At 36.7% G+C, this 15,883-nt stretch overlaps 2 protein-coding genes across 2 annotated transcripts; one reads left to right on the top strand and one right to left on the bottom strand.

The window, feature by feature from the left end:
- Positions 1–2,009: 2,009 nt before the first annotated feature.
- LOC120875927 (olfactory receptor 52D1-like) lies at positions 2,010–2,987 on the bottom strand. Its single transcript, XM_040257677.1, has one exon. The coding sequence runs from the start codon at positions 2,985–2,987 to the stop codon at positions 2,010–2,012; it is 978 nt and encodes a 325-aa protein (XP_040113611.1).
- An 11,444-nt stretch (positions 2,988–14,431) lies between these two features.
- On the top strand, positions 14,432–15,367 carry LOC120876660 (olfactory receptor 52E2-like). Its single transcript, XM_040258632.1, has one exon. The coding sequence runs from the start codon at positions 14,432–14,434 to the stop codon at positions 15,365–15,367; it is 936 nt and encodes a 311-aa protein (XP_040114566.1).
- The last annotated feature ends 516 nt before the right edge of the window (positions 15,368–15,883 follow it).

The raw sequence follows: 15,883 nt of genomic DNA, 5'->3' as shown, positions 1-15,883 counted from the left end.
AGGAAGTGAGATGTTTGAATGTAGAATTGGCTAGCTCAAAACTGGACACTTCCCTTTATCCAACACACAAGTGCACGCATGTGCACACACATAAACGCACACACACACAACTGACTTGACCTAATCCACACTGACTTTTAATTATCTACCTAATGTTCCTTCTGTCCTATCCTTCTGGAACACTTTCATGATTTTCTATACCCCATGCTGCTGCAGCTACTGCTGCTGCTGCTAAGTCACTTCAGTTGTGTCCGACTCTGTGCGACCCCAGAGACAGGAGCCCACCAGGCTCCCCCGTCCCTGGGATTCTCCAGGCAAGAACACTAGAGTGGGTTCCCATTTCCTTCTCCAATGCATGAGAGTGAAAAGTGAAAGTGAAGTCGCTCAGTCATGTCTGACTAGTAGCGACCCCATGGACTGCAGCCTACCAGGCTCCTCTGTCCATGGGATTTTCCAAGCAAGAGTACTGGAGTGGGGTGCCATTGCCTTCTCCGTCTAAACCCCGTAGCCTTGGCTAATTACCTATTTTGTATTAATACTTCTATCACAGCACTTGTCACACTTACATATCAGTGTGTAATATAACTAGATATAGTGTAGTGGCTAAGAATATAAATCTATATATGGAATTACTGTGAGATTAGAAGAAAACTATGGTTTTAGAGCTGGAAAAGACTTCCAATTCTAGCTCCTTGACTCACTAGCCTGTTAAATATGAGTTTGTTGAGCTATTTAACATATGGATATTTATGATAACTAATCCTAGAAAATATTATAAGAGTTAAGTCATTATGTATATAAAATACAAAATGAAGAGCTTGGAACCTAGCAAATGCTTAATAAATGCTGATTAACTCCCCATTTTTAGCTTGAATGGTGAAGTACTTGACTAAAATATTTCCCCATCGGTCAACTAATTTCTCTGTGCACAACTGAAGCTGAATTTTAGTTGCATCTGTGGATTACCTAGGGAACTTGAAAATATGAATGCCTGAACATGATGCCTCATAGTTTTACTTTCTCTAGATTTTCATTTACATAGAACCATACAGCATGTATTCTCTTGTGTCTGACTTATCAGTTAGCATAATGCCTATGAGATTTACCCATGGGAACCTGTGTGGTGTGTGCTCAGTTGCATCTGACTCTTTGCAACCCCATGGATGCCACCCACCAGGATCCTCTACCCATGGGATTTCCCAGGCAAGAATACTAGACTGGGTTGCCATTTCCTTCTCCAGGGGGTCTTCCTGGTTCAGGGACTGAGCATCTCTTGCATCTCCTGCATTGGCAGGCAGACTCTTTACCACTGAGCCACATGGGAAGCCCCATGTGAACCTTTAAGACATCAAGAAAAGTAAAATTATTTAATGACAAAGAGAAAAGATAACAATTAAGGATAATTTGGTCAACAATAAGCCTATTCAACTAATAATAGATTCCAAAAGACTGTAGGAGAATAACTTGAAAAGACTAATAAAATGTAATAACTAGAGAGTAGAACTGCATAGTTAGAGAAGTGCCATTCAAGAAGAGGGTGAATTGAAGAAAATTTTGGTGAACAGATAACAGAGAAGGTAGCACCAAGAGACTCTGACTAAAACAGTATTAAAGCATATGCTTGAGAATGAAGTATATTTAGTAAAGAAGGAAGAACTGGGGCAAAAAATAGAAATTTCTAAATCCAGTAGTAAATTTTATACTGTAAGCCAAAGATGTGATTATATATCAGGCTGATTTTAAATTTCTCTTATTTTTCACCTCATATGATTCTCCATTTTTGAAACAATATTTTATTATTTTGACAAAGAGCCTTACGTGGTAATATACCTGCCTTAATGCCTATGACAACATAGATGTAATAATGTAATAACTCATCTTTGGATAAGTTACTTCCCATAGAAAAACCTTAGCCCTCAAACAATTAAAAGATGTTCTTGATGAAGAAACCACACATTCACAGTTAGATAATATAATGTTTGTTCAGATTAGTTATGAATAAAAAAGATTTACTTCAGAGGCTTTGAAAAATTGAAAAATTTAAGAAACCTGTCTCGTATCTTCTTGGTCCTTACCCCATAGATGATGGGGTTCACCAGGGGAGGGATTAGGAGATAAATGTTGGCCACAAATATGTGGACATGGGGCGCCACATGGTGTCCAAACCTGTGAGTAAGAAAAGAGAAGAAGGCTGGAGTATAGGACACTAAGATTACACAGACATGAGAGCCACAAGTACCCAAAGTCTTGAGTTGGGCATCCTTGGATGGGAGATGGAAGACAGTGTAGAGTATGAGGACATAAGAACAAATGATCAATATGAAGTCCACTCCTCCTGTAAGAAAGGCAACAATGAGGCTATAGGCTCTGCGGATTCTGGTCTCAGCACAGGCAATCTTGATGAGGGCCATGAACTCACAATAGGTATGGGAAATGATATTTCTGCAGTAGGGAAGCCACCGTAGCAAGAAAGGGTGAGGAAAGAGAAGTACTGTGCCCCGGAATACAATTGCTAGGCCGATGCACCCAATTGTAGAATGTGTCAGAATAGATGCATGTCTTAATGGATTACAAATGGCTATATAACGGTCAAAAGCCATTGCCAGGAAGAAGCCAGACTCCATGGTGGAGCAAGAATGAATCAGGAACACTTGGGTGAGGCAGGCTTCAAAGCGAATCTCTCCATCATGGAACCAGAAGAGGCTGAGAAGTTTGGGCACAGCTGTAGTGCACACAGTAAGGTCAGCCAGAGCTAGCATGCAGAGGAAGAGGTACATTGGCTCATGGAGGCTAGAATCTGTCTTGATAATAAAGAGAAGAGAGCAGTTTCCCAGTAGGGCTAAAAGATAGATCACACAAAAGGGGATGGAGATCCAGATGTGAGCAGTCTCTAATCCAGGAATGCCGATGAGAATGAAGGTTGATGGATAGATATCAGTCTTATTATATGCTGACATAATCATCAGATGTTTTAGTTTTCCCTTCATGGATTTTCATCTAATGCAAACAAATCATAACATAAATTTTGAAGCCTCTGGGAAATTAAGTTAGCCAAAATGCAGAGAATTATAGTCTATGGAATAAATACAATGTCTGTAAATATTTTGATAGAAATTATTTCATTATCTGTCTGAGTGTGAAATATTACTTCAGAGTTATAAATTTCAGTGTGGCTGCTCTGTAGATGCTAAATGAGAAAAGATATCTAGGTATCAAAAAACTGGAGTTACATATATGAAATCAAAATCTTCCATTAAGAAGAAAGGGATATCAGTTGAAAGCTGAAGACTATGTGAGAGTCATGGATTTGGATGACTTAGTAACAAACATGCCATTGTAAGATACAAAGCAGAGTGAAACAGGAGGGGTGATAGAATATTTTGAATGGAAAATAAACTTTATTTTCAATTTTAGTTATAATAGTTTGGGCACATGCCAAATTATAGGGGGTGGGTAGCTTTGAGATTTAAATATTGCAGTTCTGGGGGACTGTTGTAGAATAAACAGAAGGGGCTTAATTCAGACCAACATGGGATTCATGCAGGATGATGGCAAGAGTGAGCCTGATGACAGTGTGTCAGAAAATGAACAGCTCATTGCATTGCTCATGACCCACATCTGGCCCCAGAATTTGTGTTTGCTCTACTAGGTAAAAATTACAATATTATTATAACCTATATTCTGAGCTTCCTTCACTTTTTTGGCATTGCTGTTTAGTCATTAAATAGTGCCCAACTCTTTTGCAACCCCAAGGACTGTAGCCGCCAGGCTCCTCTGTCCATGGGATTTCCCAGCAAGAAACTAGAGTGGATTGCCATTTCCTTCTCCAGGGGATCTTCTCAACCCAGGGACTGAATCCATGTCTCCTGCATTGGCAGGGGGGTTCACTGAGCCACCAGGGAAGCCCTACCCTTGCTTACCTTTAGGTTTATGTCTACATACATTGAGTTAAAATGAGTTTTTACAAACTTTCCCTTTTTGATCCTCAAATGAAATTTTATATCCTTTTATCTATAGTTGTGTTTCCATCAACATTCTCCTATTATTCATGCACTTTAAGTTTCATTCTTTCTATTTGTTCTATCTCTTTACACAAGTTAAATATATTTCCTGGTAGAAAATAAGTGGATAAATTGTGCAGTGAAAAATTCATACAGAAGTGAATGCAATTTTCCAATTATTTAAAACAGATTTTATCCTTACTTGCAATCATGAAATTAAAAATGAAAATGAATATGATAGAAATCACAGTTTATATTTTTATCCAACAGAATATCATGATTATTGATATCAAGCATTAGAGAGGTTTGAGCTAATAAGCAACTAGTATGCATAATTGGTAGAAGACAATTGACCTGTTAGAGAAAAAATTGCTTAGTAACTATTCTTATGAAACAAAAGGTTTGGCAGATCAATTTAACTATTTGCCATCCAAGGAATAATGCTCATATATACATATGGAGGGAAGATCCCCTGGAGGAGGGCATGGCAACCCACTCCAGTATTCTTGCCTGGAGAATCCCAGGCACAGAAAAGCTTGGTGGGCTACGGTCCATAGGGTCACCGAAAGTTGGACATGAGTGAGTGACTAAGCACATAGACATAGAAGTATATACAGCGATTCTCATTGTAAAAATGCCTATAATAGAAGAAAAAATCAAGCATCCAAAATGTCCATCAAAGTAATATCAAGTTAAAAAATCTGTAGCATATTATAGAGTACTCAGAAGCAATTAGGATGAAGTTATTTATACCTATTTACATATAAAATATCCAAATGAAAAATGAAACAGAAATTCGATTTTTCCATTAACACAAAAACACAAGCAAAAATGAAACATGTATGTTTGTGTGTGTGTGTCTGTGTGTGTGTGTATACACACACAAAACACATTTATACTAAAGCTTTTATAAACACAGAAAACAATCAAGAAGGGTATACTTAGGAAGTATAGATTTAGAAAGAGCTTATATTTGGGACTGTGATAAGAATATAATTTAGCTGTATCACTGTGGTTACCTTTTTTTTTAACAGCATCAGTATAGTCGATAAATTGATGTGCTATATATACTTTAAGGTAAGTAAATAAATAATGCAGAGTTGCAATGGTATTCATTATAAAAATATAAACCATGAAATTACAGAGGAGATGAGGCTTTCCTTCTCTTATGAAATACTGAAACATTTCTCTAACCTTTTAAAATATCTTTCCCACATCTCTCATAGAGAACTTGTCACAGTTTGTGAAAGTGGTGACCCAGTGTCTCTGTTCTTCATGGTGGTATTTTTTCCACATAAAATCCCTCAATAACCCAAGAATTTACTCACATATCACTCCTCCGAGATTACTTTTCTAGTTATTTTCAATCATCATGTGATATCCCTCCTCAGCGTCCCTATGATGTGTACACTTACATGCCTCTATTTCGCCATACTGTATTTTTATTTCTGTACATCTTTCACATTTATTATGGTACAAATTCTTACTTGACAGAGTTCATCTCTTTTCATATATTTCTTTGATGTTCCAATGAATGAATGAATGAACAAAAAGGGAAAAAGAAGAACGTAAGGGAGTGTTATTTTTTTCTGGTAAATAATTCTATTTAAACTTAAACAACAGAATCACTATAAACTGACTCTGGTTCACACTAATCCCCAAACACTATAGTACATTAACAGTTTATACTATTTTCATATTATTTATACTATTCATACTATTAAAAATTTTAATACTACTTTAATACTGTTATACTATTTATTTATTTTATCATATTAAATATTTAAGACATATCCAAGAAATTAAACGGAGATGGCAACCCACTCCAGCACTCTTGCCTGGAAAATCCCATGGACAGAGGAGCCTGGTAGGCTGCAGTCCATGGGGTCGCTAAGAGTCGGACACGACTGAGCAAGACTTTCACTTTTCACTTGCATGCATTGGAGAAGGAAACAGCAACCCACTCCAGTGTTCTTGCCTGGAGAATCCCAGGGACAGGAGGAGTGGGCTACTGTCTGTGGGGTTGCACAGAGCTGGACACGACTGATGCGACTTAGCAGCAGAAGCAGCAGCAATAAATTAAAAATACAACAAAAATAAATTTTAAAAAAGAAATACAACAAAATTAAATTATATCAATTTTTTTTCTTTGATTATAATGGGGGGGGAAGAGGGAATGGAGGAGAAGAAATATCTGATTTTGAGGAGGAATAAAATAAATGAGCTATAACATCTTCTGGCAAAATTCTGCATCTCAGACTTTCTCCATGCTGTTAAATATTCTATATAATTTTTTATTCTTGTTGGTTTTTTAAACTTTTTATTTTGTATTGGAATACAGCCAATTAACAATGCTGTGATAATTTCAAGTGTGATGCATAGATACATGAAAAAATGTTACAAAATAAGAGCATAGTAGATCCTGATATTATAAATCAAAACCCAAAAGACCTTGTATTGCACACTTTGAAGAGTCAAGAACATGGATGTACATATGAGTGAAAGATAGTGTATAAAATAAACACACCAAAAAGTAAAAAAGAAAAAAATAAGTTCTACATCTCTATCAAGCTTATAACAAAAATAAAATAAATCAACATGAACTGAGCTTCTATTAGATATTATATTTCTTTATACTAAGGGCATTGTCGTACTGAATCCTTAAAGGGACTTTCTAGATAGGTACTCAAACATATAACACAGATATGAATACAAGTAAATGATGTTTACTTTAGGTTCCCAAATCTCTTCTACAATGAATTCAAGGAGCTAGAATTGGAATCAAAGTGTAATTACAAGGTTTGCAATTTTGTAAATGTCATAAAGTTTATATTAACCATTAAAAGGCAAGTGCTACACAGGATTCTGTAAATGTAAAATGACATACAGCATGTTAGACAGTTTGGGGCCTCATGGAGAGTTATTCAAACACCAGAGATCTCTAAGGGTTGTTCAGAACATAGGGCTGATACATCTGCACTCCCATCCTTTCTTCATTGCCTTTTTCTGAAGGCCTGATCTAAGTAGAGAAGCCTATGCACAAACTTATTATCAAGGAATGCTGCACCCTGAATCAACTCACATCAGAGTAAAACAGAGGCCACCTATTCAGGAGTAATAAATCCAAAGGGGCTCAGTTGCTCCAAGAAATCTTACACAAGTCTGTTTTTCACAGCCTGTTTACCCTGATGAGAGTCATGAAACCTTCTATCTGGCTATTGTCAACCTAGCCTGTGACACAAATGAGAGCAAACTGCATTGCCTTACCTCACCAGGGGTGCTTCTGGGATGAGGATGAGTACCAACCTCAACTGAAGAAAACTTCATAACTTACACCTTTTCATAATGAGCTCAGTTATAGACATGCTTCCCATTTTCTGAGGGTCCCATGGGCATTGAGTGGGCATGGTCTCCCTATAGAGTCAGGGAAAGATAACACTGGGAGTTAAAGATGTGAGTTCAGAAATCAGGTTGTAAGTCTTTAGAGCTGACATTTTCATAACAGGAAAATCCAAGAAAAGGGAGAGGGAAAGATGAGTCTTCCTCAGTTGCCTGGAGTCTGTCTTTCAGGAGGATTGCTTGCATCTCAGAATTGCTTGTTTTTAAAAATAAATGCACAAATCTAAAAAGTAAAGATAATGTCTAGTCCCTTTGTTTTAAATAATGCCCTTTTTATTTTTAATATAATAAAAGATAAAGAAAAACTAATATCAATCCTAAAGTCACCTTTATATTTAAATTATATATAATTTTCATATTTACATGATTTTAAATATTTAAATCATATTAGACTAAATTTTATAGCATAACCTATCTCAAGACATGATATATACTTTATTACTCTCATATTAATCAGAATAAATTCCATTGTTTTTTTTTTTAATGCACATCATGGTGATTTGATATATAAATATATCTTGGAAGGATTTCCCCTCCTCCCACATCTAGTTAATTAACATATCTGTAACTGCACATATTTATTTGTATGTGAGAACATTTGTGTGTGTGTGTGTGTGTGTGTATAAGAGAGAGAGCATTTAAGTTCTACTCCCCAGCAAATTTTGATTATATAATATAGTATTATCAACTATAGTCCTTAACTTAGGTTCTAAATCCTCAGACATTATACATCTTATAGCTGAAAGTTTGTACCCATTTACCAATCTCTTCCCATTTTTTCCCCCTAACATAGCCCTTGGCAACTACTTTTGTACTGTGTGTCTATTTCTATCACAGAAAATTTATTACATGAAACAAATGAAAATGTGACTTTGTTGAAAACTGAATAGCATTTAAACATTATTTTGGAAACTTTGACATCTTTAAACAATCAAGCCACTGAGATTTATTGCTTGATTTTACATGTATGTATTCCAGGCTAGCTTTTGACCTTTAGCTAATTTTTGAATCTTTATTGTGTCTGACAATCTCACTAATTTCATTCATTATACAACTTGGAATTTTATCATTTAACTTTAAATTTAGTTATATTCTTTATGTTATTGTTAGTGTGTCTTATATACATTACATATACACAGTGAAAAGGGAACAGGCAGGAATGCCAGGGGTCTCCAAACAGAGGAAATAGGCTGCAAGTGTCAGATATTTTTAGCTCTCTCTGAAGCAGCAGGAGGAAACAAACTAGATTTATATCTTTTCCCCTTCTCTATACAAATTTAAGACAGTCCCCTGGTGGCTAAGATGGTAAAGCATCTGCCTTCAAAGTGGGAGACCTGGGTTCTGTCCCTGGGTTGGGAAGATCCTCTGGAGAAGAAAATGGCAACCCACTCCAGTACTCTTGCCTGGAAAATCCCATGGACAGAGAAGTGTGGTAGGCTACAGTTCATGGGGCTACAAAGAGTCGGACATAACTGAGCAACTTCACTTTCACTTTATACAAATTTAAAACGAGGTTTCTCTTAAAATTCTGTGTTGCTATAATGACACTCAATATGCCAGCAAATCTGCAAAACTCAGCAGTGGCCACAACACTAGAAAAGGTCAGTTGTCATTCCAGTCCCAAAGAAAGGCAATGCCAAAGAATGCTCAAACTACCTCACAATTGCACTCATCTCACATGCTAGTAAAGTAATGCTCAAAATTCTCCAAGCCAGGCTTTAGCAATACATGAACTGTGAACTTCCTGATGTTCAAGCTGGTTTCAGAAAAGGCAGAGGAACCAGAGGTCAAATTGCCAACATCCGCTGGATCATGGAAAAAGCAAGAGAGTTCCAGAAATCATCTATTTCTGCTTTATTGACTATGCCAAAGCCTTTGACTGTGTGGATCACAATCAACTGTGGAAAATTCTGAAAGAGATGGGAATACCAGACCACCTGACCTGCCTCTTGAGAAATCTGTATGCAGGTCAGGAAGCAAGAGTTAGAACTGGACATGGAACAACAGACTGGTTCCAAATAGGAAAAGGAGTACGTCAAGGCTGTATATTGTCACCCTGCTTATTTAACTTTTATGCAGAGTACATCATGAGAAATGCTGGACTGGAAGAAACACAAGCTGGAATCAAGATTGCCGGGAGAAATATCAATAACCTCAGATATGCAGATGACACCACCCTTATGGCAGAAAGTGAAGAGGAACTAAAAAGCCTCTTCATGAAAGTGAAAGAGGAGAGTGAAAAAGTTGTCTTAAAGCTCAACATTCAGAAAACGAAGATCATGGCATCTGGTCCCATCACTTCATGGGAAATAGATGGGGAAACAGTGTCAGACTTTATTTTGGGGGGCTCCAAAATCACTGTAGATGGTGACTGCAGCCATGAAATTAAAAGACGCTTACTCCTTGGAAGAAAAGTTATGACCAACCTGGATAGCATATTCAAAAGCAGAGACATTACTTTGCCGACTAAGGTCCATCTAGTCAAGGCTATGGTTTTTCCTGTGGTCATGTATGGATGTGAGGGTTGGACTGTGAAGAAGGCTGAGCACAGAAGAACTGATGCATTTGAACTGTGGTGTTGGAGAAGACTCTTGAGAGTCCCTTGGACTGCAAGGAGATCCAACCAGTCCATTCTGAAGGAGATCAGCCCTGGGATTTCTTTGGAAGGAATGATGCTAAGGCTGAAGCTCCAGTACTTTGGCCACCTCATGGGAAGAGTTGACTCACTGGAAAAGACTCTGATGCTGGGAGGGATTGGGGGCAGGAAGAGAAGGGGATGACAGAGGATGAGATGGCTGGATGGCATCAGGGACTCGATGGACGTAAGTCTGATTGAACTCCGGGAGTTGGTGATGGACAGGGAGGCCTAGCGTGCTGCAATTCATGGGGTCACAAAGAGTCAGACATGACTGAGTGACTGAATTGACATAATGTCACCTGGTTTTACCTGAACTTAACTTTTTTCAAACCTTGAGCTAACCAATGCATTTTTGTTATGGAAATATTTGCCTTAAGCTATGTTAATACACTATACATTTACTCTAGACTCTATCTTCGAATCAGTTCCACCTAAAGGCTCAGTTCCTGTATGTTTTACTTGTACATTGTTCTCCTAATCTATGTTAATAAAACTATATATTTGCTTGGAAATCTACCTTTCTTTAAGATTCATGTCAATCGTTTTATGGCCCAGGATGACTCACCTAATGCCAATGTTATCTCAGTGCATGTTGTGGGTGAGGGGCCTGGTGCCATTCTCTGAATTTTGAGACATTTCCTTTCTCTAATTAGCAGACTGCTAGTAGCTATATAATATCCGGCTAAAGACTAGCAGGGGGCATTCTTCTTCTCTCTTCTGATGTCTATGTCAGAAACTTTATCTCTTTTATACTTTAATAAAACCTTATTACACAAAAGCTCTGAGCAATCAAGCCTCGTCACTGGCCCCAGATTGAATTCTTCCTCCTCTGGAGGCCAAGAATCCCAGTGTCTTACATGGTTCAGTAAAAACCTTTCAACAGTGCAACGCCATTATTTGGAAATTCTATAGTTGCAAACTTGCCTACTCTCAAGAATTTATTTGTAACCTCAAATAAATAGTTATGACATTTTCACAGTCATCTATAGACATGCAAAGATCTGGGACAAATTAAATTGCCAGACATGTACATTCTCAGCTGAGGTGGACTTTTCATTTCCTCTTTCACATTGTAAACAAGTATTATTTTTGCATTCTATTCAGTGCCACATTTTTCTTATTTTCTTGTTTCTTGTTGATAATCTTGCTGTTTGTAATAGCTGTCAAGTGTAGTGAAATGCACTAAAATAAATAAATATTTTAAAAATTTACTTTTGAAGTGTACTAGAATAAAATAGTATTTATCTGCATTGTCCTTCTGAGTGAGTTTGTTTCCTGGAACACATGGCTACAGCAGTGCAAGAAGCTTGTAGGAACCTCGATCTGCATTTCCTGCAGGAATGATGTTTCCCTGCATTTTAATTCAGTGACCATGTGATTTTATGGAAAATAACTACTGAGAATAATGAGAAAGGACTATGCCTGTGCATGAACACATATCATATGTATACGTACCCCCCCACCCCCGCCACACACACACATTCATCCAGAGTTAGGCTTACTCTCTCGTTCCCCCATAGGAGAACTCAGGCTGAGGGAATTTCCTGGTGCAGAGCAGTGCCAGTCTGAGGAAAGGTGAGTTGATGAGGGTAAAGGGAAACATTTTTTCTTACTCTTACCAATCTGTTTTGTCTTGTTCTTTGCTCCACCAGAGTCCTATAACCTCCCATCTAGATTTTGGAACTCTTATTTTTCATCCATTACTGGTTGCTGAGCAGGTGTTTCTGTGAGGGAAGAGTACAAAGACCTCCTATTCAATCACCTTCCTAATGTAAACCTGACATCTTTGCTTTCTTTTCCTTAGAATCCAGGGCTCCCTAATGGCTCTCTCTCTCTTTTTTTTTTTTTTTTTTTGACTCAAAACCAGATTAGAATCTTGAATCCTCAGAGGTCTTTTTTTTGTGCTTTATAAAACTGGCTTTGGGGAATTTCTACTGAAAGCTCCTCCAGGCAAAGAGCAGTGCTCTCATAAAGACTAAGTGGTTTAAGACAAAACAGAGACAGGATTCCATCCTGGTGCTCTGTCTGGTGAGTCTTCTCTGTCTCCTAACTCACAGTGTATCCAGAGGCCACAGTGATGGACAAAAGGAAAGATGAGAGAAAGAAAGGAAGAGAAGAGACGTAAAATAAGTTTGAGGGAAAGAAGACTGAGACAGAAGTTTAGAGAAATGGATAAGATCATATTTAGGAAGGAGCATGTAATCATAATATACACATTTGGACTTCAGCCTGAATCTATCCTGTGCATTTTAGAAAAATCACACTCTCTTCACATCTAAAGAATGATGGATAGCATGGTATCTTTGAAGTAGGCTCAAAGTGTTCAATACCTATCTAAAACCAAAAGTATATTATATTTAGGGCTTTAACTTTATTCCTTCTTTTATAGATGAAAAATGCTTGTCACTTAACTTTCCTTTGATTATACTGTAAATAAGTCATAAATCTGGGTTTCAACACAATTAGTCTGACTGCAGACCTCATACTTTCAAGTACTGTAAAGTACTGTGCTGTAATAAATCCAAGAAATGATAATGATTTAAACTAATTTCATTATGAATGAGACAAATGCACTGATTTTTAAAATACTGAAGAGGTAAAATTAGTTGTACTTTTTGATAATGTGTGAGAGAAGAGGATGCTATTCAGATATTTTTCTTTCTTTTTTAAATTTAGGTATAATTGACATATAATGTTATATTTGTTTCAAGTGTACAACATAACCTACATCTTATGAAATGATCACCACAATAATCTGATTAACATCCATCACCATAGATAGTTACAACTTGATTTCTGGTCTAGGAATTAAAAAAAAAAATTAAGACTCTGTCAACTTATGTTAATGAATCACAGAAAATTTTGCTGCCATAATTGAATTCTACTTTCAATTATCTATATTACACATTTTTAGAGTATTCACTATTGCATTTCAAGGCCACAATATTATGGAAGAAAGAGTTTATTCTTAAAGACATTTCACAGAGTGCCTCCTACAAATAACATCTATTGCTTTCAGCTTCCCTTGTTTTCATGTTTGCCATTTTCTCCTAGGAGTTCCCTGCTTTCTCACACTTATCATCAGGTCTAGATGATACCTGATTGTCTTAATGAAACTGTGATCATAATTTCCATTGCTCTTCTGGCATTTTCCAATAACACAAAATGATGAAAAGACCCTTCTTACTACAAAACCACTATCAGTAATGAATGATCAAAATTTTTAAAATACTCATCTAACAATTGCCATAAGTAAAGTACATGAAAATCTGTAAGAACAGCTTTAGTAATTTTGAAAATGGTATACCCAGTTCGCTCAGAACAGGCGTCTATTTAGTTTTTTCTTCAACATATTTGCCATGAATCTTAAACTGTTACAACTATGACCTCCTTAGATTATAATGAAGATATGACATCTTGTATTCAGATGGATGTGGGTTTAAAAGAGATGATGTGTCTATTTGAATGTGTGTAGAGGAGAGGGAACTATGTACATATGATACGGGTTAGGCATGTATTAGCTTTTCCTTATTTCCATTCTCTTTTCATTTCAATTTACTGTTTTCTCCTCTATTTTCTTTCTATAGCTCTGTAACTATAAACATTACAAGTTTTGACAAGTCTTTTAAACTATATGAGGTTTAGATCCATACGTAAAGATGGGATTTATGTTCTCCTATATGTGTTTATAAAGATTAGAGATAATATTTGCACATGTTCTGTAGCATTGGAATTAGTAGGCAAGTACCTTAATGAATGGTAGTTGATGCTGCCATTTTAACTGCACTTTAACAGCACATTTTAATATTAATGAATAAATATTAACAAATGGCTTACCCGAATCCTTTATAAATATTTTCAATCTTTTAGATTGCATCTTAATGAATATGTATTCATTAACGATTATTAGAAAAAAATGCTTTAATACTTGTGTGCTACCATCTAATCAAATGAAACTACAGACCATTTTAGAGGCTGGCAAAGCCCTATGTATGTCAATAGTGAAAATAAATTATGTTGATGATGATGAGAGAAGGTAATTAATGAGTTGTTGACATTAAGGCAAAATTTTAGCATAATACCAGTGATAGAACCATTGCAAATTAGCAGAGAAGAAAAGTGCTAACAAAGATGAATACATTATGTAGAATTTTTTATGACAATCCACTACAAAGTTTCTAAAACCTTCTCAAGAATTTGCTTTTTCACACTGATGTTTACATATTGATACTACATTTCTTATTGTGTAAATTAACTGAGGAAGTGAGTATACTCAATTGCATGGTATTCTTACTTTCTTTAGGTTTAAAACATTGCAGTGTTTTACTCAGTACTCTGAAGATTGGTTAACACCCATTTGTAAGGAACATGGACTTATGCATTACCAAGCAGGATGTCCCTTCCCAATGATACCCAGTTTCACCCCTCCTTCTTCTTATTGCTGGGAATCCCAGGACTGGAAGCTCTCCATATCTGGATTGGCTTGCCCTTTTGTGCTGTGTACCTGACTGCACTGATAGGGAACTTCACTATCCTATTGGTGATCCAAGCTGAGAGCAGTCTACACCAGCCTATGTTCTACTTCCTGGCCATGTTGGCTACCATTGACTTGGGTCTCTCCACAGCTACCATCCCTAAGATGCTTGGGATCTTCTGGTTTAGTCTCAAAGAGATTCTCTTTGAAGCCTGCCTCACTCAGATGTTTTTCATCCACAACTTCACTGGTATGGAATCAGCAGTCCTCTTGGCAATGGCTTATGACCGCTATGTGGCCATCTGCAACCCCCTCCGATACAGCACTATCCTCACCAACAGGGTCGTTTCTATGATTGGAGTTGGTGTGTTAGTGAGATCGTTTATTTCTGTTATTCCATTTGTATTTCTCATTTTACGGCTGCCCTTCTGTGAGAATCAAGTCATCCCTCATACCTACTGCGAACACATGGGTCTTGCTCGCCTATCTTGTGCCAGCATCAAGATCAATATCATCTATGGCTTAGGTGCTATTTCAATCCTAGTGTTTGATATCATAGCCATTGCCCTTTCTTATGTTCAGATACTCCGTGCTGTTTTTCGTCTTCCTTCTCGTGAAGCACGACTCAAGTCTCTCAGCACATGTGGTTCCCATGTTTGCGTAATTCTTGCCTTCTATACACCAGCTCTATTTTCCTTTATGACACATCGCTTTGACCGAAATGTCCCCCGTTATATTCACATACTTTTGGCCAATCTCTATGTTACAGTGCCACCAATGCTCAACCCTGTCATATACGGAGTCAGAACCAAGCAGATCTATGACCGTGTGAAAAAAATGTTATTACAAAAATAAGGAATTAAAATGGAATAGCACCTAATATGTTTGAGATGGAACTTTTGAGCAAGGAAATAACTTATTATATTAAATTATGTACATTTAAGTGTGATTGACAAAATATGTATTTTTGCTCCCTTCTGTAACTATTTTAATGAGTTCAGACACTGAAAAATCTAAGCTTTGTTATCCAATTCAAATGGTAAGTGAAAGTCCGTGACAGTCTTTATATATGATATTTGATCACTGGTATCAGTAGATTTGAAGTAGAAATATAGAATGTACCTTTTTTTTGTATTTGATCTTTCATGTGGATTTTTTTGATGATTCTCACTCTCTCTTTATCTCCAAGTTGCCCTGTAACTGTTTCTCCCTTCTTGCTTTGCAATCCTCTCTTGTTTCTCCTTCTTTTTCTCATTTTCTCTACCTTTAGAACTCAATCATTTTTATTTTAAGGACTTAAATATGATATCCTTTGATTTCATCATAAATATTATAGACATCCAAAATTGTGTCATAGATTAGGTACTTATT

The sequence above is a fragment of the Oryx dammah genome, unplaced genomic scaffold (genome assembly GCF_014754425.2).
Source record: "Oryx dammah isolate SB20612 unplaced genomic scaffold, SCBI_Odam_1.1 HiC_scaffold_17, whole genome shotgun sequence".
Lineage (NCBI taxonomy): Eukaryota > Metazoa > Chordata > Mammalia > Artiodactyla > Bovidae > Oryx > Oryx dammah.
This window is presented reverse-complemented; position numbering and strand designations above follow the sequence as displayed.